A 24,955-nucleotide genomic window follows, 5' to 3' on the forward strand; every position below is an offset into this window, starting at 1 on the left:
AATGGAGGCTAACTCAACAACTTATTCAGTGCTTAAAATTACATCATAAAAGCAACAGTTCTTAATATTAGTCTTTAGTTTAAAGCAATCACAGTTGAATGGACTCAGTGAAGTCCAGGTTTTATAGAGCTGATGTGTAATGGATAAATTATGACATGAGTAAAAGAGGTAAATTTAAGTTACTCAGGAATTCTCTGATCTTATAAAATCCTAATTTATAACCGTAGTGTCGTGAAAAAGCCATAATATTTTACTTTCAGGAGGCATTTCAATAATGCTACATCTAACACGTTCTGACAATAAAAGCATCAAGGAAATCCATAATAAAATAAATTTATGAAAGAACATATTAAGATCCCATTTTTGTATTTTTTCTTTTACAGTAACTGAGTTCTTTACGTCAGACCCATGTGAACATGGCACTCACGTTTGAGCATGCAGAGTCCTGAGTGCGCTCACTAAAGTGCAATGCGGCTTGTGCAAGAGTTCTGTTCAGTAATTGTTAATGGCTTTTAGCATCAACCATAACCATTTATGACACTCTCTCTCCACTTCCAAAATGACCTTGTACTTGTACTTCTCAGTAGTTTCTGTCACCCTACATGGCACTTTTATTTCATCACACACTTTTTAGGCAGGTCATATCATGCAAAGAGCTAAAGTGCAGTTCAACAAATGTTTAATTTTGTGTTTTTTCTTACTGTATGGGACTAAATCAGACAAAACTATTGCTGTTTTGGCTCAGTTAGGGTTACTAATATACTTTCTTCTTTACTTTCTAATGGATGTTGAAGCTTCAGATTGGCTAATTCAATGAGTAGAGCAATGGCTCTACTGCGAGCCCCACCGGATCACCCTATCACTATGGGAGTGCCCAGCCACCCTTTGGAGGAAGCTCACTTCAGCCGTTTGTATCCAGAATCTCATTCTTTCAGTCATGACCCACAGTTCATGCCCATAGGTGAGGGCAGGAACGTAGATCGACTGATAAACTGAGAGCCTCGCTTTCACACCAGCCTGGTAGCCAGACTTAATTGATTGCACATTGCACCAGTAAGAGCAGAGTGTGAAGGTTCAATTAGCAGGGTAAGAGCACAGTTTTGCTCAAAATATTGAAATGCACACAACATTATGGGTGACATACCAGAGTTCAAAAGAGGATAAATTGTTGGTGCACGTCTTGCTGGCGCATCTGTGACCAAGACAGCAAGTCTTTGTGATGTAACAAGAGCCATGGTATCCAGGGTAATGTCAGCATACCACCAAAAAGGACGAACCACATCCAACAGGATTAACTGTGGACGCAAGAGGAAGCTGTCTGAAAGGGATGTTCGGGTGCTAACCCGGATTATATCCAAAAAACATAAAACCACGGCTGCCCAAATCACGGCAGAATTAAATGTGCACCTCAACTCTCCTGTTTCCACCAGAACTATCCGTTGGGAGCTCCACAGGGTCAATATACATGGCTGGGCTGCTATAGCCAAACCCTTGGTCACTCATGCCAATGCCAAACGTCGGTTTCAATGGTGCAAGGAGTGCAAATCTTGGGCTGTGGACAATGTGAAACATGTATTGTTCTCTGATGAGTCCACCTTTACTGTTTTCCCCACATCCGGGAGAGTTACGGTATGGAGAAGCCCCAAAGAAGCGTACCACCCAGACTGTTGCATGCCCAGAGTGAAGCATGGGAGTGGATCAGTGATGGTTTGGGCTGCCATATCATGGCATTCCCTTGGCCCAATACTTGTGCTAGATGGGCGCGTCACTGCCAAGGACTACCGAACCATTCTTGAGGACCATGTGCATCCAGTGGTTCAAACATTGTATCCTGAAGGCGGTGACGTGTATCAGGATGACAATGCACCAATACACACAGCAAGACTGGTGAAAGATTGGTTTGATGAACATGAAAGTGAAGTTGAACATCTCCCATGGCCTGCACAGTCACCAGATCTAAATATGATTGAGCCACTTTGGGGTGTTTTGGAGGAGCGAGTCAGGAAACGTTTTCCTCCACCAGTATCACGTAGTGACCTGGCCACTATCCTGCAAGAAGAATGACTTAACATCCCTCTGACCACTGTGCAGGACTTGTTTATGTCATTCCCAAGACGAATTGATGCTGTATTGGCCGCAAAAGGACTTACACCATACTAATAAATTATTGTGGTCTAAAACCAGGTGTTTCAGTTTCATTGCCCAACCCCTGTATATACAGTACAGACCAAAGGTTTGGACACACCTTCTCATTCAAAGAGTTTTCTTTATTTTCATGACTATGAATATTGTAGCTTCACACTGAAGCCATCAAAACTATGAATTAACACATGTGGAATTATATACTGAACAAAAAAGTGTGAAACAACTAAAAATATGTCTTATATTCTAGGTTCTTCAAAGTAGCCACCTTTTGCTTTGATTACTGATCTGCACACTCTTGGCATTCTGTTGATGAGCTTCAAGAGGTAGTCACCTGAAATGGTTTTCCAACAGTCTTGAAGGAGTTCCCAGAGATGTTTAGCACTTGTTGCCCTTTTGCCTTCACTCTGCGGTCCAGCTCACCCCAAACCATCTCGATTAGGTTCAGGTCCGGTGACTGTGGAAGCCAGGTCATCTGGCGCAGCACCCCATCACTCTCCTTCTTGGTCAAATAGCCCTTACACAGCCTGGAGGTGTGTTTGGGGTCATTGTCCTGTTGAAAAATAAATGATGGTCCAACTAAACACAAACCGGATGGAATAGCATGCCACTGCAAGATGCTGTGGTTGCCATGCTGGTTCAGTATGCCTTCAATTTTGAATAAATCCCCAACAGTGTCACCACCAAAGCACCCCCACACCATCACACCTCCCCCTCCATGCTTCACGGTGGGAACCAGGCATGTAGACTCCATCCGTTCACCTCTTCTGCGTCGCACAAAGATACGGTGGTTGGAACCAAAGATCTCAAACTTGGACTCATCAGACTAAAGCACAGATTTCTACTGGTCTAATGTCCATTCCTTGTGTTCTTTAGCCCAAACAAGTCTCTTCTGCATGTTGCCTGTCCTCAGCAGTGGTTTCCTAGCAGCTATTTTACCATGAAGGTCTGATTCACACAGTCTCCTCTTAACAGTTGTTCTAGAGATGTGTCTGCTGCTAGAACTCTGTGTGGCATTGACCTCTAATCTAAGCTGCTGTTAACCTGCGATTTCTGAGGCTGGTGACTTGGATGAACTTGTCCGCAGCAGAGGTGACTCTTGGTCTTCCTTTCCTGGGGCTGTCCTCATGTGAGCCAGTTTCTTTGTAGCGCTTGACAGTTTTTGCGACTGCACGTGGGGACACTTTCAAAGTTTTCCCAATTGTTCAGACTGACTGACCTTAATTTCTTAAAGTCATGATGGCCACTCGTTTTTCTTTACTTAGCTGCTTTTTTCTTTCCATAATACAAATTCTAACAGTCTATTCATTAGGACTATCAGCTGTGTACTGTATCCACCTCCTGCACAACACAACTGATGGTCCCAACCCCATTTATAAGGCTTGAAAACCCAATTATTAAACCTGACAGGGCAGGGCACACCTGTGAAGTGAAAACCATTTCAGGTGACTACCTCTTGAAGCTCATCAACAGAATGCCAAAAATGTGCAGAGCAGTAATCTAAGCAAAAGGTGGCTATGGCACTTTTTTGTTCAGTATATAATTCCACCTGTTAATTCATAGTTTTGATGCCTTCAGTGAAGCTACAATATTCATAGCCATGAAAATAAAGACAACTCTTTGAATGAGAATTTGTGTCCAAACTTTTGGTCTGTACTGTATATATATGATACTTTTAAAATAGTGCATACAATAGATATAAATGTAGGTACTTGGTATGCAAATACCAATATGCAAATTAGCAATATTTATGGCATACTTTGCTACAACTTCGACCACAAGATGGCCGTAACGTACCTCCTATACAATTTTGGTATGTGTCGAATATGCATCAACAGACATTAGATGTATACATATGCCACCTTGGCAGTGTTGTGGTATGATGCAGGTTTGGGACAATAGTCTACAAGAGGATAAAGCTTGGGCACAAATGAGTCTTCTAAGAGTACAATGATCCAAAGCATATCAATTTGATACAGAAAGTCAAAAAGAGAACAAATTCACAAATGAACAAAGTGGCCACCACAATGCCCGAATCCTAATCCCAGCCTACAGACTTGATTTAGTTTGTAGGCTGTTTTAGTTTGACCATTTTTGCAAGGAGGAATAGAATAAAAATCTAGCAAACTGTTGTCAGAAGTTTATGAAAGAATACCCCAGATATTAAACAATAGTTGTACAGTTTAAAAAGCAATTCTACTAAATACAAAAAATGTCTGTAAATGTCTGAATTTAGAAAGAAGTAAAACAAAAAAAACTGTTAAAAATAATTTTATATAATATAGTCTGATTTAACAGTGAGTGAGTAAAACAAAAAATGTCTACATCCTCAACTGAATCAAGCAACAGAAGGACAAAGATGTTACTACTTCCACCAGTTGCTTCCATAAGAAAGAAAACAGCAATATTCTAATCACAGGTTAAAAATATAAAAATAACAGAAAAATGTGAGCTAAATATCAAAAAGAGTACCGTCTTAATATATCAGGCATAGGACACCTTGACTTTTCAGAATCGATAATAGAACAAACTGTATCATTCAACCCCAAGTTTAAACAAAAGGCAGATTTTTTTCTATAAGTCTTCAATAAGTTTTTGCTCAGGGTGCGTATGTATTGTAGAAGGATGTACAATGTTTCTGGACCAGCAATCTGTTCAAGGCCATTTTTGGTGTGTGTGTATATGAATATGCCAGTATTTGCGTGTGAGTGTGTTTGTGTCTGTGTGGTGAGAACAGCTGCGACACAGAGCCTGTAGTGGGCGTGAGTTAATTAGTGCAGAAGATGATTGTGTTATTTGGGCGGCCGACTAGCACCAGGGTTCAAAGTGAAGGGAGGCAGGTGAGCTTGTACGGCCTGCAGCTGCATGTTAAACAACTCAAATGGAATCACAGAGAGGCCCGCGAGGGGGAGGAAACATTGAGTGAGAGAGAGACAAGTGAGCGAAGTTGAGAAAAAAAATTACAGAGAAGGGCTATCAGGAGGGATGGCAGAAATACTGAATTAAAAGTAAAACATGCAACTACTCTTTATACTACATTTACACAGACATACGGTGCAAAGTAGCTTTACCAACGTCAGGGCAAAACTTTAAATCTATAGACTCTGCAATTAACTATATCTTACAAACCCCATTTTCAGAAAAGTTAAGAAGTTTTCTAAAGTATCACAAAACCTTTGGAAAATCATTTTTGCAAGATGTCTCCTGACCAACCTTAGAAAACCTGGAAACTTTCCTAGCAATGAAGTTTGTTAATCACTATTGTACTGCTGTCAGTTGCACCGAAAAGAGAAGCATTGTGTTTGCTTCATTTCAGCTAATGTGCATTAACTCCATCCTTAAGCAAAATGCCTTTGTGGGTTCATGACAACCTGGCTGTATTCAAAAATCCCTACATACCACTGCCTACTGGAATGGTACTTTCAGTGCACACATTTTCGAGGTTAAGAAAAAAAAATACATGGTGTTCATCTTTTTTACAAATATGTGATATATTCAGCCTTCATTACTCTGGTGCACCTAAATAAGATCAGTGCAGCCAATTACCCACAAAAGTAATCTAATTAGTGTATAACAGATCACACTAAATGATAACTCAAGTCCCTGACTACCTGTATGAATGTAGGTTTAATAATAAAATATTGTTCACGTGTGTGTATGAGACCTCAGGGGTTTGTTAGAGAACATTAGTAAAGGAATGCAACAGCTAAGTCAGGGATTGAATTGTAGAAAGCTTTAAAGTAGGACAGGGTTATAAAACAATGTGTCAAGCTTCGAACATCTCACAAAGCACTGTTGGATTCATCTTCTGAAAATGGACAGAGTATTGCACACCTGCAATCCTGCCAGGAAATGGCCATCTTAAGGCCATATTAATAAGAAAAGCCATCAAGACGTCTGTAACTTTAGATGGGATGCAGATACTCACAGCTCTTGTGTAAAGAATGTTAACTGGACAACTATTAGAGCTCCATAAAAAGTCAGCTCTGTAGCCACACACCAGGTAAAGGACACAACAGACATGTGGAAGAAGGTGTTCTGGTCAGATGGGACCAAAACTGAACTTTTTGTCCTATGTGAAAAATGCTTCATGTGGCATAAAACTAACATCCTCATCACACCGTCCTCACCATGATGCATGGAGATGGCAGTATTATCCTTAGAAGGAAACCTCTTAGAGGCTGCATAAGACTTGAGAGTGGGGTAGAGGATGACTTTCCAGCAGGACAAACCCTGGACATTCAACCACAGGTACACTTTAAAAGTTTTTTTCAATGGCCAAATCAAAGTTCAGACCTAGAAAACAACGATTTAGATCAAAGTATGAAAATCTGTGGCAAGAGTTAAAAACCAATGATCACAGGCTCTGTTCCATTTCATGGGGGGCTTAATACAAATTCGTGCAACACTTTCAGATCTTGTTTGTTAAAACGTTTTGAAGACCCATGTGTCATTTTTCTTGCGCTACAGAACTCCTTATGTTGGTCTATCACATAAAACGTTTTTGATTGCACGGTGAAACATTTGACAAAGTTTAAGGGGTGTGAATGTGTTTGCCATGTACTTTTGCACAAGTTGGAGATAAATGCTGTAATCTTTGTTATTCTGCTCCAATTTTCTGTTGAGACTGTTAACGTTGAGACTGTGCACTACTTAACATTGAGAAATGTGACAGTAGTTCAATGCACACAGGAAATGCGTTTTTCGGTTTGTACAGTGTGTTACAGATGTACAGATATAGTAGATATACAGACAAAGCTGCCCAACAACTTGGCCTAAATGCTGAACAAACAACACAGTTTTTAAATACAGCCAAGTTTGTGTCATGATCATCACAATGACCCTGAGAAATGCTGGAGGTTCAGTATCCAAATTTCATGACTTGAAGCATGTACAACTCAAGCATTTTGGCAGGTTGGGCCTGGTAAGTCTATGTATCAAACCTCAATGCTCTCTTTGCATTGTAGCTGAGCAAACATACGAACAAATAAAGTCTTGTATACCTGCTTCGACTGCATCGTTGAGGGAGGAAGCAAAATGACACAATGATGGTATATTTGATAATACTGCATTGAGGAACAAGTTAGAAATCTACCGTTCTCTTTGCAGTGGACTATGGAAGCAAATTGTTACCATATTTCAAATGAAAAAGCATTTTCAGAAATGCTTTTTCATTTTAAGAATGTGGCTGCATTGTATGACCCATAAATAAAATTAGTAATCAATCATCCTATTTGCATTTTCTTCTTCACGACTGCACATTTTATGCCATAATCAAAAAGAGAACAAAGCAGACATTGCTTTTTCGTTTTCGTGGTCTGCCTGCAAAGTACTGCCCAGAATGCGAAAACGAAAAAGCATTCCGAGCGGCGGGCACAGAAGTGTGACGTCAGCAGCCGCTCTTCCTCAGCTCCCTGCTGACCGAGCTACCCATCTTGTTCGGTAGGGGGCCCTGTGCACGTTTGCATTGGCTGTGGCAGTTCCGCCACAGCCTGCCACCGAAGCTGCCACCGGAGCTGCCACAGCCTGCCGCAGGGTGGCAGGGGATTCCGTGAGGATGCCAGAAGGTGCCAGACCAGCCGCAAAAGCTTGCCAATGCGGTTGCCGCTGTTTTTGTGGAAGCTGATGCTGATTATCGGCAAATGGGTTGTCATTATTGTTAATAGTGTCTGGGGAGCTGCCACCGAAAGTGATACCAATGCTGATTATCGGCAAACGGGATGTCATTGTTGTTATTGTTGTTACCTTTAAATAATGATTTCATTATTGATTATTATTTAATAAACAGCTTTAGAACCATAACATAAGGTGATTGTATTTACCTGACATGGAAAATAAATACCACTATGTGTATGTGTGACGTGTTGAAAGGATGACGAAGATTTATTGCACAAACAGCCGGTTTATTATAGAGCACGAGCGGCTATTCTGAATTGTCACTCACAGAAAATTATAAATAAATGTTTAAAAACACGCTGGATGTCCCAGGTCATAAGGCTGCCACGAGGGTGCCACAGCCTGCCACCGGAACTGCCAGTACTGCTTGCCACTGCCACAAATTGAGTTCGGCCCTGCTGCAATTCAATCAATTTCTTGGCACGTTTGCAATGTAGTGCAATGCAGACGTGCACAACGCCCCCTACCGAACAAGATGGGTAGCTCGGTTAGCAGGGAGCTAAGGAAGAGCGGCTGCTGACGTCACTTTGCTGCGCCCGCCGCTCGGAATGCTTTTTCGTTTTCAAGTTCTGGGCAGTACTTTGCGGGCAGACCACGAAAACGAAAAAGCAATATCTGCTTTGAAAAAAAGCATTTCTGGAAATGCTTTTTCATTTTCAAATTTAAAATTTCAAATTGAATTTTGGTATCTATTTGCTGGGGTACATTTTGAAAAATAAATCTCAAATGTCTTTTTCTTTTTCATTTTAATTAAGTGAAAGAATGAGCAGTCTTGAAGAAGAAAATTAAAATGCAAATAGGATTATTGATTACTAATTTAATTTATGAGTCAAACAATGCAGCCACATTCTTAAAATGAAAAAGCATTTCTGAAAATGCTTTTTCATTTGAAATATGGTAACGATTTGCTTCCATAGTGGACTGCTGTACAGATGGGTACAGCAGTCTGTTATTATACCTATTACAATAAAATTGCCTTTATAGCAAAATTCTGACCTCCACATCCAAACATCAACACTGTATTTTCTAACACTCTTTTAATTCTGACCTTTTGATGCAATCACACTATAAGGCTGTGGATATAGTGTCCTTTCACTATTAATGAATGGGTGTATCATTCATACCTGTTCTGGCTGGTTAGCGTTGGACAGTGGGATCACCATCCAGATTATGTTGAGGTTGGTGAGGGCAGCGCTAGTGGTAAAGGAGCAAGGCAGGATGGCCGCCTGGCCCCGAGCCACCTGGATGCTGCTCTGGGACACGGTCACTTCCAGAGCCCGGACACACACTGCAGGTAAAAACAGGAAGCTGTGAGTGTCTTGCTTCGTAGAAAATAAATACATAAATAACCAGGAAAAAAGGGCAAACAAATATTGTGAGTTAAATATATACAGCCACCTCAATAATTTATTAGCATTAAAGATGTGTAAATATATGTCTAAAACAATGCAGTTCAATTCGATTTTAATTCAAACATGCTTTAATAATTCCAAAGGGGAATTAAATGCCGTAGTATCTCAAATTAGTTGGTGTTATGGCCATTATCCAAGATGGCGCCGACGATGGCAGCCTCGGAGCTTCGCTCTCTCTATGTTTTTGTATTTTGTGTGTTTTTATGTTTTTCAAGCCACAGTTCTGTGGTCTCATTCAGTAGACAGGAACTTCTCAACATCAGAGAGTCCTCTCTTGGGATTTTTTCACCATCTTGCATCGATCCAAAGTTCACTGAGCTCCTGGCAAGCGGAGCTGCGGCGCTATACGGGATACTGCGCGGAAAGCGTCGAAGGGGAAAGCGTGCTGGTGCGCTGGTAAAGCTCCGCAAAAGAGGACTTCGCACACCACTGCCTTCAATCCACCTGGCAAATGTTCGCTCTCTAAACAACAAGATAGACGAGCTGCTTTTTCTCACCGGTAAAAACACGGACCTCCGCAGATCAGCAGTTCTTTGCTTCACCGAGACATGGCTGAGTGAAAACATCCCGGTCCGCGCACTGCTGTTGCAGGACTTCCAGCTGTTTAGAGCGGATCGCAGCGCGAAGCTATTGGGGAAGAGGCGAGGAGGCGGAATCCGCTTTTATATGAATGAAGGTTGGTGCAGAGACGTAAAAGTGCTGGGAAAAACATGTAGTCCAGATCTGGAGTCATTTTCCATAATCTGTAAACCGTTTTATTCACCTAGAGAGTTTTCCTCGTTTATAATAATCGGCTCATATTTTCCACCGCATGGCTGCACTTCTGCCGCGGAAAATCATCTCGCTGAGCTGATTACAGACGTGGAGAAAAAATACACGGACTCTTTCATCATAATACTGGGAGATTTTAACAGAGCAAACCTCTCCAATGATCTCCCCAAATACAGACACCATATTAAGTGTCCCACCAGAGACAAAAACACACTGGACCATTGTTACACAGCTTTAAAGGACTCATATCATGCTGTTACCAGGGCTGCTCTGGGTTTTTCGGATCATTATCTAATCCATCTCATCCCAACCTACAGACAGAGACTAAGAGCTTCCAAACCCAAGGTTCACACTGTTAAGAAGTGGACTGAGGAATCAAAGCAGATGCTACAGGCCTGCTTTGAATGCACAGACTGGACTGTTTTTGAAACCTCAGCCACTGACTTAAACCAACTAACTGATGTGGTGACATCATACATCAGTTTCTGTGAGGACATGTGTGTGCAGACCAAGACCTTCTGCACCTTTGGGAACAACAAGCCATGGTTTACTCCACACCTCAGGAATCTGCGCAGGGACTAGGAAGAAGCTCACAGCAGTGGAGATTGGGTGCGGTACAGGCAGGCCAGGAACAAACTAACAAAGGAGATCAAAGCAGCCAAGTGAAGCTACAGTGAGAAGCTTAAGAACAGCCTTTCTACTGGTGATGCTTCGGCTGTATGGACCGGTCTGAGAAACCTGATTGCCTATAGGAGCCCCCCCACCCATCCTGAACAGACTCGTCTCCTGGCCAACCGTCTGAATGGCTTCTACTGCAGACATGACAAGAAGCCATTCACACCTCAAATCATCCCCTCCACATCCCATTCAGGAACAAATTTAACCCGTAAAACAACCAACCCCCTACCTTCAGATCCTCTGCCTGCACTAAAGATCTCCAAGGAAGATGTAAACAGGCTCTTTCAGCGCATGAAAACAAAGAAAGCTGGAGGACCTGATAACGTCTCCCCATCATGCCTGAAAGCCTGTGCAAATCAACTCGCTCTGGTTCCCAAGAAACCCACCATCGTAGGATTAAATGATTACAGGCCTGTAGCCCTGACATCTGTGGTCATGAAATCCTTTGAGCGGCTGGTGTTGAAGCACCTGAAAGACATCACAGGCCCCCTGCTGGACCACCTGCAGTTTGCTTACCGAGCAAACAGGTCGGCAGATGATGCTGTTAACTTAGGTCTACACTTCATCCTGCAACACCTCGACTGTCCAGGGACGTACGCCAGGATCCTGTTTGTAGACTTCAGCTCGGCCTTCAACACCATCATACCAGACATCCTCCACCAGAAGCTCACCCAACTCAACGTCCCAGCCTCCACCTGTCAGTGGATCAACAGCTTCCTGATGGACCGACAGCAGCAGGTGAGACTGGGGAGCATCTTCTCCCGATCCAGATCAATAAGTACTGGTGCCCCCCAGGGGTGTGTTCTATCCCCACTCCTCTTCTACCTGTACACAAATGACTGCACCTCATCGGACTCGTCCGTGAAACTCCTTAAGTTTGCAAATGACACCACTGTCATTGGACTGATCCAGGACGGTGATGAGTCTGCATACAGACAGCAAGTGGATCGGCTGGTACACTGGTGCGGTCAGAACTACCTTGAACTGAACCCACTCAAGACTGTGGAAATGGTGGTGGACTTTCGGAGAACACCACCCCCATACACCCCCCTCACCATCCTCAACAACACTGTATCGGCCGTGGACCACTTCAGGGTCTTAGGAACCACCATCTCTGAGGACCTGAGATGGTCTTCACACATAGACACTGTTCGAAAGAAGACCCAGCAGAGACTGTACTTCCTGAGGCAACTCAAGAAGTTCAACCTTCCATAGGAGCTGCTGGTTATCTTCTACACTGCCGTCATTCAATCTGTCCTGTCTTCATCCATCTCAGTGTGGTTTGGCTCATCCACAAAACAGGACAAGTTCAGACTGCAACGAATAATCAGGACTGCAGAGAGAATAATCAGAGCTGACCTTCCCTCCATCCAGGACTTATACAGGTCTAGGGTCAAGAAAAGAGCTGCCAAAATCTCTGCACACCCCACAAACCCTGCACATAAACTGTTCAGAGCTTTACCTTCAGGCCGCTGCTACAGAGCACTGTTCACTAAAACCAGCCGCCACAGAGACATTTTCTTCCCCCAGGGTGTTTCTCTGTTGAACATTCAATAAAGTACAAAACAACAGCATACAGATGTTGCAAATGCACCTTTTTATTATATATGTGTATATTGTACATTGTAAATTTGTATATTCTGTAATGCAAAGACAGAACAAAAAAGCAAAGTGTACCGCAGTCAAATTGCTTGTTTGTATGCACAAACTTGGCAGTAAAGCTGATTCTGATTCTGATTTGATCACTCCGCTGTAGGATTTGGCCAAGATTCACAGACTTCAGGCTTCAGCTGGTTCTTGATTTAATTTCGACCCTCATCAAGAAAGCACTGTGTAGAAATTCTCCGTAAAGAAATATTGTTACAAAAAAAAACTTTGGGAAAAATAATCCCAAAAATCTTTAAATTAACCAAACTGAATTTAGGGCAAAATTACAAAGATAGCTCTAGGCCCTTGGATAAAAAGCTCTAGCACTCCGTGCCTTTTGTAGCCCTAATTGCACAACCTCGCACTAGTGATGGCCGTCTGACACTGATGCACAAGTACAAGCTTGAAGCTGAATTTTCCTAGAATCCCTGCTTCGGAGTTTGCTTTAGTGCAGAAAAACACGTGACCACTGATGTCCAAAGCAGTTAGTCAGTCCTCTGAATGAAGCACGCAAGTGGTTCAAAGCAGTCAACATTACTTTGAACTGTGAGTTACTTTGAAACATGGAACTTTGTTGCGCATGTTCCGTAGGTCTGTTGATGTGTAAAAGCACTTCATTACACCTAAAATTATGAACCAGACTCAGTGCAAACAGTGCAAAATTGTTTCTCTATAAAATGTGCAACAGCACAGCAAAAGCACAGTGCCGGGGTGCAGTGGTGGCGCAGGGGTAAAATGCGCAACCAATAATCAGAGGCTTCAGTCCTTAAAGAAGCTGTCATGAGTTCGAACCAGGCCCAGGCGACATTTGCTACATGTCTTCCCCCTCTCTTCACCCCTTTCCTGTCAGTTTACTATAAAAAAAATAAGAAAAATAAAGGCCAAAAGTGCCACAAAGAAAATAACAACTGAGTGCCTGTTCTCTGCACATAAGCTTTCCCAAGCACACCTTCTTTGACAAACCACACAACAAAAAAACCTCTATATTCCACTCATATTATAATAAAAGCATTCCTACTTATCTTGCTTGCTTCCTGCCTCATATCTTATATGAAAGACTAAACATAGCAGACTGTGTGCCTTCCGCCTTTAGGCCACTGGCCATTAACTAAGAGGTGGCGGATCAGTTTGTGTAACCTTTTTTTATGCATTTCATCCTGACTAAAGCAGTTCTACATTTAGACTTCTAATTAACATTAAGGGGATGCATGACAGCGCAGTTGGTAGCAGTATTTTCTTGCAGCAAGAAGGCCAAATCCCCGCCTGGGGTCTTTCTGCATGGAGTTTGCATGTTCTCCCAGTGCATGTGTAGGTGTTGCCCGGGTACTTCCTTTCACAGTCCAGAAACATGACTTGTAAGTTATTTGGTCTCTCTAAATTGCCCTTAGGTGTGTGTGTATGCATGCTTGTTTGTGTGCCCCTGTGGTGGACAGGCAACCTGTCCAGGATGTACCCAATGATCGCTGAAGATAGGCACCAGCTACCCCATGATCCCACAAGAATGAGAAGATATAGACGAAAGATGGATAAACGTTTAAATGTAGGAAAAACTTTCACTTTCAGACCAAATATATTCTAATTTTAACCTTAACTTCTATGGACCATTGTTTATATTTATTCTATATAACAACAAAAAAGCTCACTGGGCCTCATACTAAGAAAACTAAGGTATTGTTTTGATATTTCCTGTTTCACCAGTAGATGTCACTGAAACAAAGCTTTGAATGAGCATACTCGACACAATGGGCTTCATTACTGGTTAATTATTGGTTCATTGATTCAATTGGACATCACTACCTCGTCAGTAGCTTTATACTGGAATCTCTTCCTACAACACGAACCACCATAAATTGTAATTCAGAACCATAGCAAAATTACGATCAATCAACACACATAAAATGTTTAACACTACACCGGACCACTTTTAAAACTATGATGTTGTGAAATATTTTGGATACCTATCCAGCATTTGTTCTTTAAAAAATGGTGCAGCAAACAAAAACACCCCTTGGCATTTAATCCTAACTCTGGTTGAGAAGACTGTAAATTACAGCACACGCAAAGCAACACAACCAGATGTAAAACAATAAAGACAGAATTTTATAATTATTGGTTGTGTGTCCATACTGTGTGCAAGTTACTTATCTAAAGGAATGGGTCACTCTGTGACACCCATATTGCTACTATTTGTTTTAAGTTCTCTAACACGTGTTTTAACAGTACAAGCTAAACTGAGGTTCAAGGCCAGTCTTGTTTGTCTTCAAAAAGTTACAATTGTCTTAAATCTTTTAAATATTCCACTCACTGTAGTAATTCACAAGTTTAGGCAATCAGCTATTTTATTATAATCATTTACCCACTGATAAAGATCAGCTGGTATCTACCTCATTTGAATGGATAAGCTCTCTCATATTTCCCATTTTAAAGGGTGGCCATTAGAAATAGTCCTGAATACATCCTGTTTATCTCCTTCATGTAACAGAAAATCATGGAATATTAAATAATAGCACACAGACACTTTCATCAAATGAAAAGATATTACCCTGCTTCAGTTACATTTATTTTACAGGAATTTATAGCGGTCCCACTAATGGTGGCACCAGTGATTTTGTTTATCAAACATTAAGACATCAGTGTTTGATTTCGTTCCTCAGTGAATAAATATAACCCACTTAAAAGGTTGTTTTTTCTAAATATGTCAGTGTGAGGTTTCTGAAATAAAATATTTTTAATTGAGGCTTTTAACACCTCTTTGTCATGAATACTATTAATTCTGAAGGGGAGCTGTCTCCTAAATGCAAACACTCTAACAAGGGAAGCAAAGGTGTGAAAATTGTTTTTTTCTTTACTATGGGATCCTATATTAAAAACATTGAAAAGAACCTTTATGTTTCTTGTTTTATTCTCTACACTTGATTCACTGTCTACACCTGTTTTACCTTTTCTTTTAGGTAATGGGCTGGCTGTAGCTTGTTCCAGTCTCCATTGGGTGTCTGGAAACCACCCAGACAGGCTATGAACATGTTTGATATTTTAAAAGTAAACACTGTTGCTTACCCTCTTGACAAGTTTTCTTTATTTTCATTTAATGTATACAACAAAACAAACATGATCCACGGAGAACAAAGTGTCTCTTTTGTAATGCTCTCAGCAGAACAAACAGATACCTACACCGCACTGTGAAGGATCACATGAAATATGGAACAGTGACATGGGGAAAGACGATAGGTCGTCTCCTGAGTTGTTCGTATCGTTCATCCTTTTAAAACAATTTGCTTCTTTGCTACATCTAAGTCAATATCAATATGTTGTGAATAAACCTGACAAACTGGGATGAAACTATTTTTGTGATCCAATTTACAGCTTCCTGTGGGCATACAGCTTATAAATCAATATCATTACTAAGATGCTCAGGAGAAGCTCCACATCTGTACTCAGCTGTCAGGCGTAACATAGCCAGGAAGATAAATCTGTACATGCTGCATCTATTCTTAGACAGGCTAAGGACATTATAAGCAAAATTAAGTTAGATCAACCCTGCAAGCATGCATCCATGTCCAAAAACCCCAAAGGGAAGTAATCTTATCAAAACATATTGAGGGTGATGATGCAGATATGATTACAAATAATTGATCATGTCCTGTGAATGGTCCCTTTTTCTGATATTGTAAGATGTTCCCACCGCAAGTCAATCACAGAAACCATTGGATTGTTGTCAGGGTTCATGCATTATATCTGCATCATAATTTAAAGTATTACTAAGCCTGTTTATAGGGAATTTGAAGTTTAAGAACATTTTTAACACAATTTGGTTTTGATTGCTGTTAGCCTGTTCTGGCTCTCGCTTCTTGTCTGTCTGCCTGAAACCTCCTGGACTTCCTACGCTTTCCTTCTGCTGGCAGACATCACAAGTCCTGCAGCCTCGCTGAGGGGCCAAGGGGAGATAGACTTCTGGGCTCTGTTTTGGTTCATGGGAGATGTGCTCATGAAGAAGACTTCCCGTGAATTATGCAGCCAATTTCACTTAGGGGCATTATATTCCCCTGTAATGCCAATATGTATCATTTACAGCAGCACAATTCTCCTCTTTAGTTTAGTTGCTCAGTGTACGAAGTGTGACGCTATCTCCCCATGGTGTGTGCATCACTATGTCGCTAATGAGGTCCCATTACCTGTTCTGACAAGCAAAAAGTGAGGCCGTCATTACAAATGCAATAAATGTCTTTGGTCGCTACACTAATCTGATCTTCTTATATCATCTGTGTGCACTGTTCACTTCCTGCTCTGAATCAATCTATGTTCTTATTTGGGGATTAACCACAACAAAGAAGAAGCTTATATTAAGAATAAAACATTTAAAAGACGATTCTAATACGTCTGAAAAATTAAGAGTAGAAGGAATTAGTGAAAGAAAGGAGGACAGAAAGACATCAAGAAAAAGAAAGAAAGATTCAAGAGGAGTGAAGATAGAAGAGGCTAGAAGGAGCATCTCATCATCTTTAAGCCTCCTCCAAGGCTGCAGTCTCTCAAGCCCACAACAGCTGGAGGGCTCATTTTAAAACACTGGATTAGAGAACCTCTGTGCACCAAGCCTCTAAGCTCCCACGACCACAGACATACACACATACACTTAAATAAAAATCACAAACAAGCGAACACATACAGTGTTCATACACTGCACTTACTGTGCCTTTTGAACTCAAAAACATGCACATGAAATGATACCCACTGCCATGAGTGCACATCCAAACTCATCGCGACATGTATGGTGGGCCATCAGGGACACATCTAAGAGAGACAAAGCAGCAGGAATTGCTTGGCATTGCCTCATCAAGATGCACACTTCTGCTTCTCACCAGTTCTGCAGCTCCAAGCTTAAAGTATGCCTGGTGCACAGATGCTCCTCCAAAATTCATCCATAAAGACTTTGATAGGCAAAGGATGAAGGGTGAGTCATTCCCTCCCAAAAATGGCCTCCTACATAGACATACATAAAGTGTACAAACATTAAGCATGAACTGGTAGCCTCTCACAGTATGATAACCTTGAGTAAAAATACCACCGCTTCATGCTATTTACACAAAAACTGTATATTATGATCTAACTGTTGGTATTATTCCTGCTACTGCTAAAATTATATATTGGTTAGTACAGGCGTAATAATATTCTATCATTTACATTTGCTGTTATTTTAATTTGATGCATAAACTTAAGCAAAAACACAGCAGAACTGTTGTGACTCAATGGTAAGAGTAGTTGTCTTACAACTACTCTTTACCAGGATTCAGTTCCAGCTTCCTCTCTTGCCATATATTGATTTCCCCCTGGGCAAGGCACATAACCCCAACTTGCGTACTGGTCTGCATCCCAGTGGATGAATGTATGCCTGTTTGTGCGTTTGAGACTGGGTACATGTGGTTCTATAAGCCAGTGTTTAGAACAACTAAAAAGCTCTGCATAAATTCAGTCCATTTACCATTTGAATTCACTAGTAGGTTTCAGTTGCTGGCAGTATGCAGTAACAGGTTTGAGTGAGGCATTGCTCTGTGAAGCTGTTATGCACAAAGGTCAGTAAATTCCATCCATCCATCCATCCATCCTAGTGTATATACCTGCTTTTTCCATACAGGGTTACAGGGGAGCTGGTGCCTATCTCCAGCTGTCTGAATGAGAGGCAGGGTACACCCTGGACAGGTTGCCAATCCATCACAGTGCAATACAGAGACCCACAGGACAAAACCATGTGCACACCTATTCATACCTAAGGGAAATTTAGAGAGACCAATTCACAGTGATGTTTTTGGACTGTGGGAGGACGCTGGAGTACCCATAGAGAACTCACGCATGCATGGGGAGAACATGCAAACTCCATACAGAAAGACCCCAGGCCGAAAGTCGAACCCAGGACCTTCCCGCTGCAAGGCAACAGTGGTACCAACTGTGCCACTGTGCAGGCCCCCCTTTGAAATTCCTTATGTAAAATTTCTTAGTATAAATAAATTAGTTAAAGAATAATTACTCATTTGTAAACAATTATTGAAGTTGTGTACAAAATTATTTATAACCCTGGCAGATTTAGATTTAAAATTATTTTCATTTAACAAAAAAGCTATTTTCTTAATGAAAGTCACGCAGGCATTTCTGAAAAGACAATTAAATAATGTCAAATGATTATTCATTTGGCAAAAGAAGATATGTGTTTATATACATTTTTGGGAAAAAATGGGTTGTCAAAGATTATTTGTACCCTATTGAAAAATCAATGGCAAAAATCTTTCTTGACATTTGTGCAATCAAATCTTTCTTATAATTAATACCCAGCTTTTAGCATGTTTCCACTGATATTTTGATGATCCACCTTTGCTGTTGTGCTCAGAGTCTTTGAGGTTAGAAGGCCTTATTGCCATTAACCTGATCTCTGGGTGTCACAGTCTGGTTTTCAACCTGCCTGCTACTAACCTTCTCTCACCTCTAAGAGGCGCTCCAGCAGAGGCACTCCAGAGAACCGTGTTTGAACACGGCCATCTAATCCAGGCACATGGTTCGATCCTCCGCTCCCTCCTCAACCAGCAGCGACAGGTTAGTCAACAGTTGGAACAGCTCACAGCCCTAATGCAGCATACTCTGGGGGTTACGCCCGCCTCGCCACCGGAGGGCGCTGAGGCACCTCCAGAATCCCAGCAACTTCCGCATAGTCGGGATGTGGTTTCCCCTAGCCCAGTGAAGTTTTCCGGGGAGGTTGGTAGTTGTCGTGGGTTTTTGCTACAGTGTGCCCTCATTTTCAATAGGTCCCCACAGTCGTTTCCCCATGAAGATGTGAGAATCTCCTATATGTTAGGCCTGCTCACCGGCAGGATACTGCGGTGGGCGGAGGCAAAGTTTACAAACCACAACCCTTTTGGCTGCACCTATGACAAATTCATTAAAGATTTTAAGTTGACTTTCGATATAGACATGGACCGTTCTAGTGTGGCTCGCTGTTTGCGAGCATTAAGGACAGCGTGGTCGCCCACTGACAGAGTTCACAATTGATTTCCGCACACTGGCATTTCAAACTCAAGATGAGACTTTGAAAGACCAGCTCACCCTTTTGGATGAGCCCGAGGGACTGGACAATTACATCGCCCTGGCCGTCCGGTTGGACACCCGGACAAGGGAGAGGAGGCGGACTGCTGTTAGAGCGCATCTTGCCTCTCCTCCTCTGTATCTGTCCCAGCCGGTGCAGCCACCATGCCAGCCCGAGCCCATGCAGTTGGGGAGGGCGAAGCTTCCAGATGACGGCAGCGTCGTAGGGAGGCCAGGCAGTGTTTTTATTGTGGTTCCTCTGAGCATTTGATTTCTGATTATCCGATCCGGCCAAAAGGACGGGTCTGCCGGGGATGATGGGGCACCTGGCGGACCGAGAACCTCCCTTGCCCTGCCGTTTCACACTACCAGCCACATTATTGATAAATAGACACACAGTTTCTTTGTCAGCCTTATTAGATTCGGGGTGTGAGCTATATATGATAGATCAGAAATTTGTCAGACAGCAACGCATTAGAACCAAGGTCTTGCCCGTACCACGCCAGGTTCTGGCTCCAGATGGCCAGACGCTCCACAGTATAACACACAGAACTCAACCCATTGAATTAGTATTATCTGGAAATCACAGAGAACGTGTTCCACTATTTGTTTTTCCCATTTCCCGGGCCTCATTAGTACTGGGTTTCCCATGGCTGCCGACCCATAACCTTCACCTAAATTGGACTGATTTATGAATCGAGTCCTGGTCTGCCCGGTGTTTGTCAACCTGTTTGCGGTCAGCTGTCACCCCTAGAACAACTGTGGAGGGGGTAGAGGACGAACCACCTGATCTCACTCGGGTGCCGCACGAATACCATGATCTTAGTTCCGTTTTCAGTAAGACACGGGGCCTGTCTCTACCTCCTCACCGCCCGTATGACTGCGCAATCGACCTCCTACCTGGGGCTCCATTGCCCTCCAGCCGGTTATACAAGGTCTCTCGACCAGAGAGGGTGGCAATGGAGAATTATATAGCTGATACTCTTGCAGCCGGCATAATTCGGCCGACCTCGTCTCCACTCGGAGCGTTTTTTTTTCTTTGTCAGTAAAAAAGATGGCTCCTTACGCCCCTGCATTGACTTTAGGGGGTTATAGTAAAAAAAAAGTACCCGTTACCTCTGCTCTCGTCTGCTTTCGAGCCCGTTCACAAGGCAACTATTTTTACCAAGCTCGACCTTAGAAATGCATACCATTTAGTCCGGATCCACCGGGGGGATGAGTGGAAGACGGCATTCAAGACCCTGCTGGGACATTTTAAGTATCTGGTGATGCCATTTGGATTGTGCAACGCACCTGCAGTTTTTCAGACTCTAGTAAATGATGTGCTGAAGGATTTTTTGAACCTGTTCGTTTTTGTGTATCTGGACAACATTTTGATCTATTCCAGGACTGTTGGGGAGCACCACCGACATGCCCGCTTGGTCCTACAGCGCCTCCTGGAGAACCAGCTCTTTGTCAAGACCAAGAAATGCAAATTCCACCGACCCTCCATCAGTTTTTTAGGTTTTGTCCTCCAAGGTGGGCAGGTTCACGCCGACCCTGACAAGGCGAAGGCCGTGGAGGACTTGCCAGCCCCAACCACTCGGAAACAGTTACATTTTCTGGGATTCGCAAAATTTTTATAGGAGGTTTATTCAGGACTACAGCCACGTTGCCAGCCCCCTGACGGTGCTGACATCCACCAAGGTCCCCTTCACCTGGTCACCAGAGGCCGAAGCAGCTTTCAACCAGTTAACGAGCAAGTTCGCCCGGGCCCCGGTCCTCATCCACCCAGATCCAGGAAAACAGTTCACGTTGGAGGTGGATGCCTCGAACACTGGGGTGGGAGCGGTGCTCTCCCGGCGTCAGAGCCAGGATGGCAAACTCCACCCCTGCGCCTTCTTCTCCCGCCGTCTAGCGGCAGCAGAGAGGAACTATGATGTCGGGGACAGGGAGCTGTTGGTAATTAAGCTCGCTTTGGAGGAGTGGCGGCATTGGCTGGAGGGTTTTGAGCTCCCTGTGTTGGTTTGGACCGATCATAAAAACCTGTTGTATATCCAGTCTGCCAGACGTTTAAATCACTGTCAATCACGTTGGTCTCTTTTGTTTCCCGATTTAACCTGTTAATTTTTTACAGACCTGGCACCAGGAACGTTAAGCCCGATGCCCTGTCCCGACAGTTCACCTCTGACAACTCTGAGAAGCGGGCCACGCACATCCTGCCTGGGGCCATAACCTGGGAGATCGAGGACTGCGTGCGGCAGGCCCTCCTTGCTGACCCGGGGCCGGTTGTTGTCTGCTTCCACTCTCTTCAAGGTTTGCCATCCACCCAGGAGCCAGTCGAACTATTGGAGCTATTACCATACGCTTCTGGTGGCCCACGCTGCACCAAGAGGTCAGAGAACATGTTTCCGCCAGCCCAGTCTGCGCGCGGAATAAGACGTCGAGCTGCCCACCCGTGGGCCTTCTGCAACCACTGGCCATTCCCCTTCAACCTTGGTCACACATTCCAGTGGACTTCGTCACGGGTCTACCATCTTCTCACGGTATGACCACCATTATGACCATTGTAGACAGGTTTTCTAAGACCTGTCATCTTGTCCCTCTTAGGAGATTACCATCGGCCCTCCAGACTGCCAAGCTCCTGGTTAAACATGTGTTCCGGCTCCATGGAATACCTCAGGATGGGGGGGGGGGTTTCAACCTGCCTGCTACTAACCTTCTCTCAGCTGGAGATCAGCTGGAGATCAGAGAGTTTGACAGATGCACATCCTTGCCTCATCAGCTGGAGGACTATATGAGGATGGCTCGGTGGCACTTCTACGCCTGAGTGTTTTGCCTGCTGCGGAAGTGATCACCTGGCAAGCTACTTCTGAATTTTTGGAAGATCTCATGAAAGCCTTTGACTAATTGTCTGTTTTTCCCCTTCGCCTTAGGCCGTTCAAGCCGAGCCGCCGAGTTGAGAATCCCTCTCTAGAAGACCCTTCTGTTGAATCTGGACTCCATGCTCATACCAATGTACAACTAAGCTATGTATATACTGAACAGAAAACCTTTTGAATAAATTAGGTGTTTTAATCCCCACTACATAAAAAAGATTGATTGTAAAACATGAGAAAAGTTAAGGCCTTGTTTTTTTTAAATATTTATCCTTGGGGATGGGTTTGCCACTTTCTTCATGTTCGTAGACTAATCTGCATAGAAAGAATGTAACTAAGCTGTCAATTGTATTAGTTTTACCATTCAAGCCTTTCCATTATCCTTTACAATCACCTTCTTCAGCCTTTCTCTGATTGTAGCCCTGAGCTGCCCTGAGGCGTCACTCAGCAGGACTTGGACCAACCTGACTAAAAGTAAAAGTATAAGAACTAACCCCATATACAGACCTTCTACTGCCTGCAACAATCATTGTAACCAAGAGACAGGGTAGAGCTGCAGTTGTACTCGTATTGGGTGTATCTGCATAAATGTATTAGAAATTGGTGTTTTTACAGATTTTTTTCAATGATTGATTTAGTTTTGTCTAACATCTCCTGATGAGAAGGAGATGCAAATATGTGAAATGAGGGAAAGAGGGAGAAAGGACAGAGGCATGCTTCTGTTTCCAGAGAGGACTAATTGCTAAACTGACCTGAGGCAACACCTACAGTACATGTGTTGTGAGAGAGAGACCATCAGCTCTGTTAAAAAAAACAGCTCTTCGTCCTCTTTTTGGAATCATGTGTCATACCTGCTGTTGAGTAATGCATGAGAAATCCACACATCTCAGAGAGGAGGATGTGAGCTCACTCACTCCGTCAGGCTAAGGTGGAGCCCTGATGGGATAGAGAACCAATGCATCCACTCTCTCCCTCATTTACACACCCACACAAATAGACAGATTTACAGAAACTCCCTGCAATGCAAGTCTTTTGCATCCTGTTTGTTTTGTTTTTTTATTGATGTGGTCTTTTTTATTCACTGGCTTCACTTTTATTTCTGCTTGAAACAGATCCCTCTGATGCTGAGATGGAATGTGATGAGCTTCTGGCACAGCTTAACTGGCTGGCTAGGACACACACACACACACACACACACACACACACACAAATATGGGCACATGCATAAACGAGAAGATTGATGACGGTGCAAAGACAAGGGCTAAAGAAAGACAATACTTTAATATATATGTAAAAGTGACATGAATTAAATATTTAATCTTTGTAAGCTGCCGTAAATATTCTTTCTCTATATTCTTCATCTTAGACCTTGAACCTTCACCCAATGACTAAAATTCTGAGTTGACTTTAAGTATTCATTTTCTGTACCAGTAAGTATTACCAAGACCTTGCCAACTAGGGCCATGCAAAAGTTCCTAGAATCTAGGACTTTTTCCTGATTTAGGCTTGAAAGGTGGAAAATCGTATTGCATTTAATGTTTAGGCTGCATCCTTGGACCCAAATAACTATTTTGATTGCCATAATTCTATAACCTCCACATTAGAAATAAATCTTCCAGAAGATCAAAAGAAAAAAGAATCAAAATCATTAAATTAACCACAGACATGATCCTGTCTACATATGGCTACATGTGCTCTGACACCTGTGTCATCATACAAACAAAGCTTTGTCTCCAATTCTCCTGTGAAAGACCAAAGGGCCTCTTGATGAGTTTAGTTCTTGTAGAAGCAGACTTTGCCTTGTTGCCCCTGCCTGCGAGGCACCAGGATGAACCAACAAGCGAGAGAACTCATTCCTGTGAAACTCAGGTGGTGTAATTGTGTACCCAGCTGCTGGATGACAAATCATCAAGCACTAGAGTCAAAGCATTGCAGCGGTAAAAATGTGTTCACAAATCCAACTCCAACTGATCGTTCTTACTGCAAAGCTTTCTACAGGTAGATCTCAAAAAATTACAATGTTGTGAAAAACTTCAATATTTTTTGAAAGTAAATCTGTGTATCTGTGTTATTTAGATCCATTACGCTTATAATTTTAAAAATTATGACCTTACAGATAAGAAACTCAATCTTTAGTGTCTCAGAAAATTTGAATACTGTGAAAAAGCTAAATATTGGAAACCAATGGTGTCATGCCCTAAAATCAGCTTATTAACTCAAAACTTCTGCACTTCTGGTTTCCTGAGCCTCCAGCTAGTCTCTCAGTCTGGGTCAGTAGGCTAGACAATTATGGGGTAGACTGTTCAGAAGACAGTCCCTAACACCTTCAAAAAGCTCAGCACTAAAGAAGTTGGTTATTATGTATCCAAGCATATTCATAGAACAATGAGTGTAAGAAAACTGTGAGGTAAGAAAGGTTGCACCAGCAGCAGGGATAACTGCAGCCTTGGGAGGATTGTCAAGCAAAATCCATTCAATAATTTGGGGGAGCTTTACAAGAAGTGGACTGAAGCTGGAGTCAGAACATAAAGAGCCACAACACACAGACAAATCCTACACATGGGCTACAAATGTTGCATGTCTTGTGTCCAGCCACTACTGAACCAAAAACAATATGAGAAGTGTCTTACCTAAAATAAAGGCTGGACTGTTGCTCAGTGGTTTGCAATTCATTTGGAAATCATTCTCCCAGGGTCTGGAGGAAGT

General features: G+C 42.7%; 1 protein-coding gene across 3 annotated transcripts in view; it reads right to left on the reverse strand.

The window, feature by feature from the left end:
* igsf11 (immunoglobulin superfamily member 11) overlaps positions 1-24,955 on the reverse strand; it is a 170,635-nt gene that overhangs the window by 18,373 nt on the left and 127,307 nt on the right. For 2 of the 3 annotated variants that reach the window (XM_047390630.1, XM_047390632.1), the window contains 2 exons: positions 8,943-9,106; positions 7,146-7,154 (listed from right to left, as the gene is read on the reverse strand). In XM_047390630.1, the coding sequence (XP_047246586.1) occupies positions 7,146-7,154; positions 8,943-9,106 (173 nt within the window). The remainder of the gene's footprint in view (positions 1-7,145; positions 7,155-8,942; positions 9,107-24,955) is intronic. The other variant, XM_047390631.1, reaches the window with a different exon arrangement.

Source organism: Girardinichthys multiradiatus, chromosome 18 (assembly GCF_021462225.1).
Source record: "Girardinichthys multiradiatus isolate DD_20200921_A chromosome 18, DD_fGirMul_XY1, whole genome shotgun sequence".
Classification (NCBI taxonomy): domain Eukaryota; kingdom Metazoa; phylum Chordata; class Actinopteri; order Cyprinodontiformes; family Goodeidae; genus Girardinichthys; species Girardinichthys multiradiatus.